Source organism: Bemisia tabaci, chromosome 2 (genome assembly GCF_918797505.1).
Source record: "Bemisia tabaci chromosome 2, PGI_BMITA_v3".
In the NCBI taxonomy this organism is placed as follows: domain Eukaryota; kingdom Metazoa; phylum Arthropoda; class Insecta; order Hemiptera; family Aleyrodidae; genus Bemisia; species Bemisia tabaci.
This window is the reverse complement of record NC_092794.1, coordinates 30,687,596-30,705,145: the sequence shown is the minus strand read 5'-3', so window position 1 is coordinate 30,705,145 and position 17,550 is coordinate 30,687,596. Positions and strand designations below refer to the sequence as shown.

At 41.1% G+C, this 17,550-nt stretch overlaps 1 protein-coding gene across 9 annotated transcripts in view; it reads left to right on the top strand.

The window, feature by feature from the left end:
* PsGEF (Protostome-specific GEF) overlaps nt 1-17,550 on the top strand; it is a 516,326-nt gene that overhangs the window by 261,462 nt on the left and 237,314 nt on the right. For all 9 annotated transcript variants that reach the window (XM_072297125.1, XM_072297127.1, XM_072297130.1 and 6 more), the window contains one exon: nt 5,461-5,553. In XM_072297125.1, coding sequence (XP_072153226.1) covers nt 5,461-5,553 — 93 coding nt within the window. The remainder of the gene's footprint in view (nt 1-5,460; nt 5,554-17,550) is intronic.

Sequence of the window (17,550 nt, the reverse complement as noted above, 5' to 3'; positions counted from 1 at the left end):
CTTTCATTTCAGCTCAGAGCCCTGTCTGCCCTTCTAGCAGATGGTTCATACGTCCAGAGGCCGGTGACCATCTCCACTGCCCCCTTTAAGGCAGGGGCTACCAGCTGAGGTCCGCAGGATTGCTAAAGCTGTGACAACAGTCCCCCATACGGACTTCTAGGACATTAGGGGGATGAAAATCGGAACGAACTCACTAAATTGGTTGAGTGAAAACTCTCTCTGGTTGATTCTGAAGCGATTGCAGCGGGACATCTCTGAAAGCTTCAACAGCGAGGTCGGCCCGAACGAGGGATGGCTCAGCTCATGGTGTGGGATCTCGACATCTCAGCGAAGAAATTCATCTCGATTGGTTGATACAAATTGTCCTTCGTCGTCCGGCTTTCTGGAGGGATGTTCGGCGATCGCGCGAGAAAATTCACGAGAAAACTCGATGCGAATCAGCGATATTAGTCCGGATGAAAACGGATAAAGTTCTTCAAACCGCGGAAGATGATGGCACGCGGTTGCGTATCCGAACTCCGCAATAAAACGGGGAATTTTCGATTCCGGTCTTTAGAGAGGGGTTCAACGAGGAAACTGAGCGAAGATTAGAGAGAATCACTCGGAAAATCCGGGGAAAGTCAAGGAAAAACGGAAGGCTTACCGACGAAACGTGGAGCTACCTCGACGACACGAAGAAACAGTGAACAATGGGGACAGAGCGAGAAGATAGGAGGATCTAGAGAGAGACAACTAGAGAGGGGAAGGGGTTCTCGGAATCCGCGCCAAAAGTTCTTGTAACGTGAGTATTACGTCAGGTGACATGGCCGATAGCTGCGTTGCTAAAGTCGCCGGAGAGCTCTCCGGAGTTACTCGGAGACGTAAACAACCGTTGTTCTGACTCCGAAGGCATTACCCGGAGACTTGCTACGTCATGCTACGTCAGTCTCCAAACTGCTCTCCAGCTCTCCGACCTCTCGAGGTCGGAGAGATACGTAGGCTGACGTAAGCATAGGCGTCTAGCATTCTCGCACCTTTTTTTTGCTTGTGCAATGAGTTTTAGAATTTTCAAATATTTAAAGATGAAAGTGTTTGTGAATTTCATTTTTAACTTTGGGAATATAGGAACTTAACCTAAAATTGAAGTGAAAACAAAACAGACTTCGGCGGACCCAAGAACGCGGAGAGACTGGAGAGATGACGTCAACCCTCCGGGTAATTCTCCGAGACTCTACGCTCCCAGTCCTCCGGAGAGCTCTCCGGCGACTTTCGCAACGCAGCTAATTACGTGGGCGGAGAGGGTTAGATTTTGAATAATGCTTCGTTGGCGCGCTGCTTGACGGCGCCACCTCATGGGTCAGCTTGGTCGAATTACTGGCGGCGACCTCAGTCTTACTCTGAAGTGGCTCTAGTCTACGTCAACTGGGCTTGTTATCGGAGGTATTCTCCGTTTTGCGTCATCGCGGGTGACGAACAAGAATCGGTTGATGAAACGGGATACTGAACGGTTAATAGAGATTGACGTCACTGTTTCCAACGCTACTCAGCAGGGCGCGTCAGACGATGAGAAATAAGGAACGCCAGTCAGTGGCGTGAACATCGATCCTTTTATCCCGGTTAAGACAGGTGCATCCTGTTTTACTCCTGTCATACCTACCTATTTCGGTAAAAATCCTCCCTTTTATCCCGGTTCATATCAATAAATCCCGTTTTATACCTGTCACTCCTGCTTATAATCAAACGATATATCGAAGACCGACATACAAAGAGCGATATTCTTCCTATTATCCCGGTTAATATCAGTAAATCCCGTTTTATCCCTGTCATTCCTGTTTAGGTAAAATTCCTCCCTTTATCCCGTTCATATAAAAAAATCCCGTTTAATACCTGTCAATACAGCTTGAAATCAAACGATGTATCGAAATTCATTATACCATGAGCGATATTCTTCCTGTTATCCCGGTTGATGAAAAAAGTTACGTTCCGTTTTATCCCTTTCAATCCTCTTTAGGTAATATTCCTCCCTTTATCCTGGTTCATATCCATAAATCCCGTTTTATACCTGTCAATACAGCTTTAAATCAAACGACATATCGAAGTCGGATATACCATGAGCGATATCCTTCCTTTATAACGGTTTATTAACATAAGTACATCTCGTTTTATCCCTGTCAATCCTGTTTAGGTAAAATTCCTCCCTTTTATCCCCGTTCATATCAATAAATCCCGTTTTATCCCAGTCAATACAGCTTAAAATCAAACGATATATCGGAGATCAATATACAAAGAGCGATGTTCTTCCCTTTATCCTAGTTAATGAATATAGGTCCATCCCGTTTTATTCCTGTCATTCCTGTTTAGGTAAAAATCCTCCCTTTTATCCCGGTTCATATCAATAAATCCCGTTTCATCCCAGTCAATACAGCTTAAAATCAAACGATATCTCGACGATCGATTTACAAAGATCGATATCCTTCCCTTTATCCCGGTTTATTCCTATAAGTACATCCCGTTTTATCCATAGCTATCCTGTATAGGTAATATTCCTCCCTTTTATCCCGGTTACTATGAAGAAATCCCTTTTTATTCCAGTCAATACAGCTTAAAATCGAAGGATATCTCGCCGATCGATATACAAAGATCGATATCCTTCCCTTTATCCCGGTTTATTAATATAAGTACATCCGGTTTTATCCACGACTATCCTGTATAGGTAATATTCCTCCCTTTTATCCCGGTTACTATAAGAAATCCCGTTTTATCCTGGTCAATACTGCTTTAAATCAAACGATAAATCGAAGATCGATATATGAAGATCGATATCCTTCCTGTTATCCCGGTTTATTAATATAGGTACGTTCCGTTTATCCGTAGCTACCCCGTTGAAGATCGATGTCCTTCCCTTTATCCCGGTTTATTAATAAAAGTACATCCCGTTTTATCCATAGCTATCCTGTATAGGTAATATTCCTCCCTTTTATCCCGGTTACTATGAAGAAATCCCGTTTTATTCCAGTCAATACCAGTGGCGTGGCGTGAATTGCGATATATCGATTGGTATGCCGTTTAAACCTATGGTAAAGAATCGATTATGAAGGTGTTCGCTGCGAACACCCTGTTTATCGATCCTTTTCCATGGGTTTACATGGCATAATAATCGATATGTCGCAAAGCACGCCACGCCACTGGTCAATTCAGCTTAAAATGGAACGATACATCGAAGATCGATATGTAAAGATCGATATCCTTCCCTTTATCCCGGCTTATTAATATAAGTACAGCCCGTTTTATCCATAGCTATCCTGTATAGGTAATATTCCTCCCTTTTAGCCCGGTTACTATGAAGAAATCCCGTTTTATTCCAGACAATACAGTTTAAAATCGAGCGATATATCAAAGATTGATATATAAAGGTCCTTTTACGAAGACGAGCGTAACATCCCCGGAGCCTCCGGAGGGATTCGAACCCTAGTCGCGGCGGTGGCAGGCCATCATATTGCCACTAGGCTATGGCCACTACGTGGTTGGCGAGTGCAAATTGAAGCCTTTTAGGTGGATCGGCGCTTCGCAACATTACAACTTTTGTCATTGCGTAGACTGACACCGAGTTCTCATTGGAATTTTTTTTTCATTTTCCCTCCTCTGTATTACATTTCATACCTTGAAGTACGGTTGGTAAAATAAGGTTCTATTGGTAATCTCATCATTCTGTCTCTGTAAAATTACCAATAATAGTGAGATGGCAAAGTTACCGATGGACGTCGGTAAAAACGCCAATATTTTTTATCGACTACGGTAGAATTACCGAGATAAAATGGTAAAGTTACCGAGAATTGATTACCAATAAAAGTGGTATTCTTACGTGAAAAAATCAGTAAAAATACCGGTTTTTAGGTAAGCTTACCAGTCTGTCTTTGTAACATTACCAATAATTGGTAAAAATATGAGATGGTAAAGTCACCAACGGACCTTAGTAAAAACGGCGGCGGCGGCATGGAAACATCTTTCATAAGCGTCATTCATGCGTTAGTGGGCGTTGATAAAAAATTGCAATTTATTGCAATTTTATCTCTATAAGATCGCGTTCGATAAAATCGCGATTTTACTGCAATTTATCACGATTTTTCGATTCAATGTTTGGTAATGTTGAGTAAACTAATTTAAAGGGGGGTTCGGACCCCCGAATACGTCATTTTAAAGGTCTTACGAATTTCTCGCAAATTGAGCCAATTTCCCTTTACTTTTCCTCAAAAATATCTTAGTAAGTTCAAAATTAGTTCAATATTAAGTTTTTAAGTCCCCAAATTCCGAACAAAGTTTTAAAAAAAAGTGGAATTTCAATGGTTGAATTGAATCGCCTTAAATTTCGTTTTTTGAACTTTGCTCGTTTGGGGACTTGACAACGCAATGTTGAACTAATTTTGAACTTACTAAGATAATGTTGAGGAAAATTAGGGGGAAATTGGCTCATTTCGCGAGAATATCGTATGACCTTCTAAATGACGTATTTGGGGGTCCGAAACCCCCCTTCAAATTAGTTTCAACTCATTTCTGTGATTTTTATTTAAAAGTGCTTACGATTTGGTAAATTTTCCCGTATCATATTTTTCTTTACGTTAATTTGAACCGGAGTTATGATTTTTTGAAAGTAGGTCAAATTTGACCTTTGACCTATCATAACTCGGTCAAAAATTAAGATATTGATTTGCAATTTGCGCCAAAATGCTTAGTTTTTTATGTTCTTTTTAATGATGTATCACAAGATAGAGGTCACCATTTGAAAAAAAAGTTGGGGGGGGGGGGACGAAAAAATTTGTACCCCCCTAGAAGATGGTCCCCTTCAAGATCGAAACATTCCCAAAGTTTCCTTTTTCTATCTCTAATCGTTCAAAAGTTACGAGGGAAGTTACGGACTTTTGGGACACCCTGTAAATGATGTAAAGGGCTTAAATTCGAGAGGCAATTATAAATGGATTAATTATATTATAGGTGAAACTAGACCACGTATCTCGGTTTGCGACATCGTAAATTTCCTGTCATTCTTGATTTTTCATATGGAAAACCACTTACCTAACGTCATTAATTGAAAACTTCCTTGATTTTTCCTCCCAGTGTCAGGCAAATTCTGTGAAAACTTCAATGAATGATAAGTATTGGTTTGTTCTCCTCCACAAAAATAGAACAGGAGTTGAGCTTTTTAAACACCGCTAACGAGATACGAGGTTTGGTAGTTTCATTGTCGACTTATATCCCCTTTCTGTAAAGGGATTACCTATACGCAGATATTTTCAAAAAAATTTCATGTTCCAACTCACAACCATTGAAACTCTAGTATATCCTACTGATGTTTTGATTTCAACATGCAAAATATTAAAAACGTTAGTTGTAGAGACAAAAATGATCATAATACTTACCTCGACGATAATGCTTATTTATCTCTTGAGCACCAGAATGAAATTGCGGTTCTTGCTTCTTTTCCAGTTGTTAAGGCTGACAGAGGATGTGATAGAACATTTGGTTCAAGAAAAAGAAGACGCCTTTGGTAAAAATGTTGGTCTAGTTTATCTTAATAAAGTAAGTATTCACTGTCATTAGATGTACCTATTAATCCTTATTTTTCTATTTTTCGATATATATATATATATATATATATATGTATATATATATATATATATATAGACGGTGAAAGTCAGCAATCAAATAACTCGGTTTGCGACGTCGCAGACTTCCTGTCATACTTTATTTTTTAAATGGAAACCTACTCAACGGCAATTCCTTAAAACTGTCATGATTTTTCTTCTCAATGCGAAGAAAATTCTGCAAAAACTTCAAGAAATAATATCAATTTGTTCTCCTCTAAAAAAATGATATAGAGGCGGAGATTTTCAGACACCGCAAACGAGTTATTTGATTGCCGACTTTCACCGTCGATATGCCTGTCTTCCCAGAGGTTATCGGGCAACTGACCTCGCAACATCTCTTCGTCAACGCCCTGCCGCCTCGCCTTTACGGGACGTCCCCGTCGCCTCTTCCCAGGTGGTAGGTACCCAATCCAAAACTTGTTTGGATTGGGTACCTACCACCTGTAGGCCTGGGTTGTTGTAACCTCTCCTCCGACATTCTTTGCACATGTCCGTACCAGTATAACTGGTTGGACATGACGTCGTGCACGATATCATTTTCAACCTTCATTACCTGGCGAATTCTCTCAGTACGGACACGGTCCCGTCTCGAAATGCCGGCAGATCGCCGCCAAAAATCCATTTCAGTTCCCTCAACATTTCTTGCTTTCTTTTCGTCAAAGGCCACACTTCACTACCAGACACTTTTAACGATGGCGTCATATATCAGGTGCCTGTTTGCCTTTGAAATTCTCTGATCCCAGAGCACCCCGTTCCGCATCGCGATGGCTCTCCTGCCCTGGATGCAGTGGCGTGGCGTGAATTGCGATGTATCAATTATTCTGCCATTTAAACCTATGGTAAAGAATCGATTATTAAGGTGTTCGCTGCGGACACCCTGTTTATCGATCCTTTTCCATAGGTTTAAATGACATAACAATCGATATATCGCATAGCACGCCACGCAACTGCCTGGATGATCCTGTCCTTAATCGCCCTATCCATCCTTCCATCCTGATCTAGCCAGACACCGAGATACTCATATTCGTCACACTCTTCGATGCGCCGTCCATCCTCAAGCTCTATGCTTTGCCGTTGATGCGCTGCTCCCACGAACAGCTTCTATGTCTTGGACACACTAACACCCATGCCCCATTTCCGATATTCTTCGACCAACTTCCGCGCCATGTAATCTGCATCTTCTACATCTCGAGCTACTACGATCTGGTCATCGGCAAAGCATAGAGTATAAAGGTTCTGCCCATCAAGGAGTGGAACGCCCATCCCCGCAACCTTATTTTTCCATTCCTTGAACACGTGCTCTAGGTATACCTTAAATAGTGTTGGTGACAAACAGCAGCCCTGTTTTAGCCCTTTTGTGACGAAGAAACCTCCGGACAATTCACCACGAGATTTAACTCTTGCTGTCGTTCCGTTATAAAATGATTTAATTGCCCCCACAAGTCCTTTGCTAAAACCATTTTTTTCCAAGGCTTCCCAAAACTTCACCAACGACACGTTGTCATAAGCTTTCTGAAGATCCACAAACACCAAGTGCAGCTCCTGGCTGACCGCCCTTTTCTTCTCGATGACCGGGGTAATGGTGAACAAATGGTCGACGGTAGAACCACCCGCTCTAAAACCAGTCTGTTCCTCGGCTTCCTGGCTGCTCAAAACCTCTTCAACTTTTGCCCTTGAGAATTTAACCGTGGACCTTGCCCAAGGTTCCTGTGACCGATGTACCTCTGTAGTTACCGTAATCTCGCTTCCCTAGTAGCAGAGCTACTTTCACAGTATATAAACGAAGTATAACTGTTATATAAAGAGCGTAATCATATAAAAAATGTATAATAAAAGTATAACGGTTACATAAAATATATATAAAGAACGTATTTATATAAAAAATTTATAACTTGAAGTATAACGATTACATAAAACATTTTTACAAATAAATTTTATATAAATTAATTATAAAGGTTATACACGGAATTTATTAAAAAAAATTTATTTTCTTAAGTAACGAACATAACTTCGTTATAAAATGATCATATAAATAAACAATAAATGTTACTTAATCAACTTGTAAAAGGAATTAGTATTAGAGATTAAGAGAAGATTCTGGATCAGCAGCTAAAGTCAGAATATTCTCAGAGTGTTCATCATCTTCCACTACGCATGTGTAGGAGAATCCTCCAGCTACTTTTGCATCATGCAAGGTAACAACGGATGACATACGTTGTGCAAACATGCTCAATAGAATAGAAAATGAACAAGAACCACTCACCAACTTGCTCAAATCAGTAATCCACTGGATCAGGAAAATCCACTTGACAACAATGAATCCAAATTTCCAATTAGAACTGGTATAAGTACAGAGAAACACTTGAATACGCTACGGATGGGTTGTAAAAAAATCTTAAGCACTCTTTAGCGTAAGAAAAAAATTAGCACCATGATTTAATAGCTGATCAATACAGAACAGCACTGTCTTAGAAAAGCACAGACACAACACCATTTTTCACTTTATTTTTACTTCTAGTAGAGAAATGCATTTTTCAAAGGATGCGACATCATCGACCATTGCTCGACAGCAATGAATAAGATAAAAATAAAGCTTAAATAATTTCACAATTTACTCCGATCATAGATGATATTAAGGTAGCCATTGATTCTTTACCCAACGTCCTTTTCACACATAACAAGAAACGTCAAAAGGTATAGAGCAAATGGCACTAAGCAGTGACGTACAAGCGGGATCGAAGTTCCTGCGTCGAGTGGTTTCCCGCAACCCGGCATACACAGTTACGGCGGCCCGCGGAATGGGTTGCGCACCAGCTCTTGAATGAACAGAGTTTCTGGTGGGGGACAGAAATAGGTGTCGTCGCGGCGCGCGGCGATCAGGGGAATCAGGCATCCCATGCATTGATCGCGTCTTTCGCTATCGGCGCGATGCGATATCGACGCGGACGTCCAGCCACTGCACTGCACTGAATCGGTCAGACAGATGAGTGTAGTGGGCCAAATAATAACTTAACGAAATCAAAGCCACTGGTGTCAAATTGCCGTTAAAAAGACCGCCCCTGAATCCTGAAAATATATAATACTGCCAAGGAAAGCCGCCGTATGAGCCTTCAGACGATGCCAAATTTCCTTTAGAATATCACAAATTTCTGGGAAATTTTGTCAATATTGCTCCTCTAATTTATTAGAGGATTTTCTTGGTAATTAGATTAAAAGTGTCTGAAAATCTGAAAGAAAAATATTAATGACTTTGTCAAATCTCTCCCCCTCCCTAGGGTGTCCCTTACATGGGCGGAACGAGGAATTTTCTGTGGGAGGGGACACAGGGGGATATAGAATTTGGGGTAAGGGGGAACTGGGAGGCCTCCCCGGCAAATTTTTGAAAATTGGAACGTCTCGAGAAAGTTTTTGAGCCATTATCAATGGCAAATTGAATGGAATCAAATATTACAGATGACAGAAATTTTGCTGACTTGTTTTAAACATATCATATCTTACTGTGGGTTTTAGTTCATTCAAAACGTAACACTGTTAGGTTTTATTACATTCCCTATGCCTTTTACCTCAAGGCTCTTGATTTTTTTTGGAAGGGGCCGAGCAGAATTGTGTGGAGGGCCGCCGCCCCCCTATTTACACCCATTTCAGCCTCATTGTCCCTTATCTTTGAAATTTCAGAAAATTTCAGCTCCCCAGGTCTCAAAACGTGCTGATGAGATGTAAAAAATAAGGAAAATTTTCTCCAAAAAATTAAATTTTTTTTTTTATCGATCTCTCAAGCGCCCTAAAGGGCGCCTTTGGTTCGTAATCGTAAAATTAAAAAAAAAAAAAAAAAAAACCATGATCTCAACTCTCTAGTCTAAAAAGAGGACTGAAGACAAGAATGAGATTGAAACATGAAAGCTCCGGCTACACAGTGTCCTGAACGGTTGTAAGCAACTCTTCAACGATGGTTTTGGATATTTTCCCTCAAGAAGACTAATCCTTTCGTTAAAAAAACGAAAACAAGAGGTTTAGACGCATGTGTCAAGCTGTCTGTATGAGAAAGAAAGATGTAAGCTTCAGGAATAGCCGGCGAAATTGGGTCGACAATGCTAAAATGAGCCGAACCCACAGACGCGCCCGGTAAGCAGATTTACCTTTCCCCTGAAAATGGTAGTTTACGGCCAAAGCCTCAGAGATCCCGTGAAATGACCAAAATTTTGGTCCGAAGAGTTAGGTTAGGTTAATTTCCAGCTGGGATGAATTATTCGCAACCCTGTGTCGGCAGCAAGAGGCTCGAGTTCACTGCAAGGTCTAAGAGGCGCGTCGGAGGGTGGTTACCGCGCCTCAACTGGCCGTTCTTTCGGCCAGACTCAACTGGCCGACTTTCCGGCTACGGATGCGACCAAACGGAAATTATTTTTCTAAAGCACCGCAATTTGGATGATGTCTGTAGTAAAACGACACTGATTTTGTCAAGATACCAATTTTGACACGTGTGTCCTTTAGGGCGCTTGAGAGGTCGGTAATTTTTTTTTTTTTTTTTTAAAAAAACGTTCCTTATTTTATTAACTTCCCTCAAATTTCAAAAATAAGTGACACCCTACCTATCTCCCTTTGTTTTCTACGTCGACAAAAGAGAGACCCGGGAGAAAAAGACTGAAATGATGCCCGAAAGTAATGTCAAACTTGAAGAAGACCCTTGAAAAGTTGTGACTAGTCGGAGGACTGCAATCCCTGGACTGCCGCCCACTTAGGGACGAAATCATCCATAAAACCCACGCTGCCCCCATAAATTTCACTCTTGATTCTCAACAAATTCAATGTTTGGTAGTCTTATTCCGTTGCTCTGAAAATCAACGAGGGCTTCCGCCAGATACGGCCCTTTCGTAAATAAACTGAGGATCGTTCGCGCCCATTTTTACATGAAAAATCTCATTTCTTTTCCCTATTTTCTACGCCGACAAAGGTGAGACCTGAGAGAAAAGGACTAAAGTAATGTCCAACTTGAAGATGACCCATGATAAGTCGGAGTCGACTAGTCGAAGAACCACAATCCCTGGACTGCCGTCCACTCCAAGGAGATGGACCAGTTCTCGTAGATTCTCTGAGCAATGGAATAAGACTACAAAACCTTGAATTTGTAGAGAGTCACACGGGAAATTCAGAGGGGCAGCGGCGGTTTTATAGATGATTTTGTCTCTAAAGTGGGCGGCAGTCCCAGGATTGTGGTCCTCCGACAGGCCACAACTTTTCATGGGTCTTCGTCAAGTTGGACATTACTTGCAGGCATGAACTAAGTCGATTGCTACCGGGTTTCTCCTTTGTCAACGTGGAAAATAAGGGGCCCGTGGCAAAGGACGACATTTTCAATGAAAGAATCGGCACGGACGTTCATCAGTTCATTTGCGAAAATGCCGTATCCTGTGGAAGTCATCGTCGATTCTCGAACAACGGAAAAAGACTACAACGCCTTGACCCTCAAAAGTGCAATTTAGGAGGGCAGCGGGGGTTTTGTGGATACTTTTGACCCCAAAGTGAGCGGTCGTCATGTATTTCTGGTATTCTAATAACTAGTCGTGTTTCTTAAGGGACCCTCGTCAAGTATGACAGATTTCCGGGCACCATTTAAGGTGAATTTCCTGATTTCCCCCGCTCTGAGACGAAAAAAAAGGGGGACAGGGGGTTGAGAGTAATACAACCTCTCCCGTCAATTTACAGGCCGCTTCCGAGATTACATTTTCAAGAAGATGCACTCGGACTCGATGCTAATTCCGTAGCTCGGAGATTGGAGCTCTTTCGGACTCTTCGCATTTTAATGAAATTTTTTATTGAATTAGACCCCTCCCCCTCCCCGGTGGGGCCCGTGGTGGCTCCGATACGTGGAGGCAAATGAAGATTTAAGTGTCACATGTGGAGTTTCTAAGGACTTTCTAAAAAGAGAAACGGTCTATCTATGAGCCGTCGAACCTACAATAAAGCCCTCGTCTCACGATCAAATGAACTCATCAAATGCAAGATGGCGGGTTCATCAACATTGACGGCCCGCTAACTTTTGATAGCAGACTTGCGCGAAAACCAGTCGCCATCTTGCATTTGATGACTGTTTGATGAGTTCATTTGATCGTGGGACAAGGGCTTATGAAATAAAGGTGCAGATCCCCCAGATAAACTTTGGGCGGATAACATTTGGCAGGGGGATCGGATTGACTCGCAGTTTCCGCCGATTTTTTTTTTTTTGGCCCTTGTCATTTTAAATTCTCAATTCGAAAACTGAAAACTGGAGAGTACCTCATAAAGTTTTTCCCTTGATATGAAAAGAACGCCGAAAATTTAATATTCCGATTCCAATTTTACCTTTTACCCCTAGAAAATAAAAGCGGCAAATCTGTAATGGCAATGAAGACTTAAACAAAATAAAAATAATAAATTTAAAATAAAACCCAGAAAATAAAAGAAAACCTAAGATATATGAGTACGCCAATTTAATGACTACATAATTGTGTTAGATATTTTCGATTGCATTCGATGGTTTATTATGTAAAAAAGATCATGGCCGCAATTTCGAACGTTTAACGTTTAGTGGTCCTTTAAAATTTTGAACATTTGAAAAGAGCGGCAAATTCAGACAGCCTAAGCTTCTGATCAAATAAAATCAGTTCATTGAAATACTTTGGCGCTTAAGATTTCTTGCGCGCCCCTCCCCCTCTCTACGATCAGTCTCTATTAGTGGCGTAGCGTGAATGATCGACTATCGACATCTCTCCATTTGAAGCTATGGTAAAGAATCGATTATTAAGGTGTTCGCTGCGAACACCCTGTCTATCGATCCTTTTCCATTGGTTTAAATGGCAGATCAATCGATACATCGCAAAGCACGCCACGCCACTGGTCTCTATCTTTTCTCAGCGACACTCGCCGAAACAGAATCATCCTCAACTCTCAAACACGATTTTGGATCGAGCAGCCGATTTATGCGATAAAATTTACGGTCATAGTTTCCGGGTATCTCTCGGTTTAATCAACAACGCAGGAGCACGCCAAACGCGTGCGGAGGAGATGTAGAATCCGTGAGGAAACGCATTTATCTATTCAAGAACTGGAGTGCAACTATTTCCCCGGTGCCGCCGTTGATAAGTGTGTACCGCGGGTTGCGGCAAACCGTTCTAGGTAGAACGTCCTAGCTATGTATGGCGGGTTGCGGGAAACCATTCGACGCAGGAACTTCGATCCCGCTTGTACATGTGATATCCCAAGTTCCTGGAAGTGCCGATCTGCAAAAATACAAAGCGAGAAACAGATCACCATATTTATCCACTTGCAATTAATGACCGTCAATAGAGACAGACATTAAAATACAGTATAATAAATAAACCACCATTTGTTAGCAGAACAAGTTTTTGTGAGAGTAAGACCCTTCCGTCTGGAGAGACGAGGACCTTCCTTAGACCTTTCCTTTCGGGAAACACTTAAAAATGAACCACTTTACTACTTACAGGTCTGAGCTGCTGAATGAATTACATTACACCAGTCAATAAAATTTTAAACTCACGCCCACACCGTTGAATGTTGACGGATGACCTGATATATCGCTGAATATACGTAGGATGGGAAGTTGGCACATCTGAAAAGCAGAACGGTCCATTCTTGTTTCAGCTCTTGTAGTATTTTAAAATTAACAACCATATGTTGTCTTAAAAGGGATGAAATAAGTGCAACACCAGCACCACTGCAAATGTGCGATTTGTCAAATTTTTAGGTAAGTATGAGGTGTTTCAAGTTCTCGCTAATAAATTAGCCAGCCAATTCAAGAGAATGGCAGAGGATTTGCAGTGAGGATGCCTTTCTATAAGTCAGTATTGAACGGACGGGTGAAAGAGCTGTCGTCTTGCAGTAGGTAACAGTCAGCAAACTATTTGGGCAAGAAGAGAGTTCCCAATTTTTAATTTGAATACTTGGAATCGATAGATGCCAATAAACTGAATTGAGATACGCAAGGGTGTGATGATGACAAATTACTCACTAATCGTGCCAATTTTTGAGTAAAAGAAAAATGTAGAACAATGTAGAACTAGTAGAACTGTTTTACAAGAACAGATGTGCGAGATAAACATGAGATAAACAAGGAGGATGTAGACATCATAACATAACCTAACTCTTGTCAAGGTGTTCCTGGAATAAACGTTCCTTGCCGATACTTCCAGGGACGTATATATTTATCAAAATAATTATCAAAGAGAATTATCAGCAGAATGTTTCAATGGGATTAAAGTACAAAAACTGGCGTTCTTAAATACATTTAGAGGCTGATTTTCATTTTCATACGAAACCCAGATGAAAAGATAAGGTGGAACGGTCCACCGCCCGACTATCCGGTATCCAACTTGGGGAACAGCATGTTTTGAATTTTCTTTCATTTCACCGAGCCGACCAGTAGACAACGGTTACGTCCGCCGTTAATTTGAAAATGAAAACAATATTTGATCTTCTTTGCGTGATTCATATCATCGGCATCCACCTATACCACCCAATTTCATCAAACACAGGTAAATACTTTCCCTTCTGCTTCCACCTTTAAACTCTGGACGACGGACACAAGTATGAGCCTGTCACCCATTGTCAAGCAACTGATAGTAACTTAAGTTTAATTTGCTCTGCCGATTTACGATTCAGTCGATTTAAGTACCTATTCGCCGACATCGGTTGGTCCAGTGGTTAGCGCAACTGATCACAGACCTAGATGTCCCGGGTTCGAATCCCGGCCTCGGTGGCAAGATTTGATGGTCTCAGATCTTGTCACCGTGGAGTGGCATGGATGTTTCTCTTCGTTTCTTCCTTTGTTTCTTCCTTTGTACTTCCGTTTCTACTGTTGTTGTAATCTTCCCATCATTTAGCGGTGGCTGTTTGTCTACACGACTAAGGCCGATGAACTATACCTAGAGTGCGCAAGCTCTCAAAAAAAAAAAAAAAAAAAAAAAAAAAAAAAGTACCTATTCAAACTAGCAAGGTAATTGCGATTACTACCATGTGCTATTCCTAGCTGCAGTTACAAAGTTGAGCAGAAAGTCTATGTCAAATAAGTTCACGCACTATCCTTCAATGAGACAGAAGATTCTCTTTCATCGATGACCAGAATCGAGATGGTGGATCTTCTATTCTTCTGTCCCACTCTTAAGGTGGAAATCATGTTTGGCGTGGGCTCTATCTCAAGTCGTAAAGTTTTGTTGCACACACTTCATCTCCTGTGGGACATCTGGCAGTTATCTAATTTTAATAATATACAGGACTACACCAGAGTTGAAATAAGTAGGTATGAACCGCTCAGCATTTCAGATGTGCCAACTTCCCATCCTATGTATATTCAGCGATAGATCAGGTCATCCGTTAACATTCGACGGTGAGGGCGTGAGTTTAAAATTTTATATTTTTTTTACTAATTTAAAAAGCCTACGAAGGATAATCCTTGCGCTAGTCCCGTCCCCCTTCTGTCCCTACAACCAGTCCCAGGCAACCATGACTGGGACTGGTGTAATGTAATTCATTCAGCAGCTCAGACCTGTAAGTAGTAAAGTGGTTCATTTTTAAGTGTTTCCTGGAAGGAAAGGTCTAAGGAAGGTCCTCGTCTCTCCAGACGGAAGGGTCTTACTCTCACAAAAACTTGTTCTGCTAACAAATGGTGGTTTATTTATTATACTGTATTTTAATGTCTGTCTCTATTGACGGTCATTAATTGCAAGTGGATAAATATGGTGATCTGTTTCTCGCTTTGTATTTTTGCAGATCGGCACTTCCAGGAACTTGGGATATCACATGTACGTCACTGCTTAGTGCCATTTGCTCTATACCTTTTGACGTTTCTTGTTATGTGTGAAAAGGACGTTGGGTAAAGAATCAATGGCTACCTTAATATCATCTATGATCGGAGTAAATTGTGAAATTATTTAAGCTTTATTTTTATCTTATTCATTGCTGTCGAGCAATGGTCGATGATGTCGCATCCTTTGAAAAATGCATTTCTCTACTAGAAGTAAAAATAAAGTGAAAAATGGTGTTGTGTCTGTGCTTTTCTAAGATAGTGCTGTTCTGTATTGATCAGCTATTAAATCATGGTGCTAATTTTTTTCTTACGCTAAAGAGTGCTTAAGATTTTTTTACAACCCATCCGTAGCGTATTCAAGTGTTTCTCTGTACTTATACCAGTTCTAATTGGAAATTTGGATTCATTGTTGTCAGGTGGATTTTCCTGACCCAGTGGATTACTGATTTGAGCAAGTTGGTGAGTGGTTCTTGTTCATTTTCTATTTTATTGAGCATGTTTGCATGACATATGCACTTCACAAGTTGGGGTAGTCGCCACGACAACCCCTGTGATTAGGACAATACGTAGTTCGAACATCTGCAGGTAGTTGCACGACTACATCTAGGTAGTTGCACGACTACATCTAGGTAGTCGTGCGACTACCCCAGATGTATTCATGCGACTATCTGAGGGGGTTCCATTTACGTACCCACCTAGTAACAGGGGTATAGTCGTCTTTTTTACCAGGGATATAGCTGATGTGGCTTGGTTCCTATGTGTTTAATGCCGTCCATCTGTGGGGGGGGGGGGGAAGCCAACGCTTATAACGGTACTGTAACTTTTATGTAACGGTTATACGACGGGGGTTTCCTTTGAACATCCCGTTACTTAACCGTTATATAACCGTTATATGAGTGGTATACTTTCGTTAAATACTCATTATAATTTCATTATTTTTTTTTTATATAAATCTGCTACTAGGGTTACTGCCTTTCTTACGACTGGGAGTAATCCGAGATTCCTTCCACTCCTTTGGTATTTCGGAACCTTGCAAACAGTCTTGCATACGTTTCCTTAGATGTCCAAACGGTTTACCGCTGCCTCATTTTATCAACTCCGCCGGTATACCCCCAGGTCCAGGAGCTCTGCGAGTTTTCAACTCCCTCACAGCCTTCACTACATCTTGGAGCTGGATCTCCACGTTGGAATCTTCTTTAGTGCTGATGACTTCGCCTTGAAACTCGGGTCGCCTCTCCGTTAATAAATCTTTAATATAGTCCTCCATCTTGTCAATGGACCTGTTGCACCATTTTTTTTTATTGCTTTAATCGAAAGAACTAAAGGCTCCTGATGTCACAAGAATTTTCCCGGAGTTTTTTAATCACCGAAGACCCCCAAAAAATCAACTTAGAAACGCCTCAAAATTCGGATTTTCAAAACGGTCACCTTTACGCGGTAACGGATCCGCCATACTTGTGACGTAACATCGCGCGGCAGACCTGGTCTTTTCATCACTCACAATGTATTTTCCCATAAGGAATTGGCAGCCGCTTCTCAAATGCAAATATCAAGTCAATCTATGATTTTTTGAACAAAATGGAATTCAGAAATTGATTCCTCATACGTTTAAATGGTTAGAACCTTCATTAGATTAATAAGAACCGACGGGATAAACCCTATTTTTAAGGAAGACTGAATTCAATGGGCGATTGTTTACATCTGCTTAGTGATAACAGACATGGACTTTAGCTCAATATTTAGCCATTTTCATGAGTTGTTACTTTTTTGTCACTATTTGAAGGTAAGCTTATTTCGTAAATCAATTGTTTAGTGCCTGAGGATCATGTTAAAAGCTGAAACGGTACACATCGTTACTTATTAATTCAGAACACACTCCGGCAATCCGACGCTCAAACTATGGATGTTCTCTCGATGCGCGTAAATCATTCTTAACTCTTCAACAAACATCTCAATATCATTCAGAACGTTCCCACGTTTTATAAACTTACGTTACCTACTTTAAAGTCCTGTGTGTTTTTAATGTAGGTAACACTACGCAAAAAAATTCATCGATAAGTCTGGTAACCGAAGAAGGACCCTACGTCTACTTTTCTTGCCTTCATCTGAAACATACCTACCGGTCGCCTCATC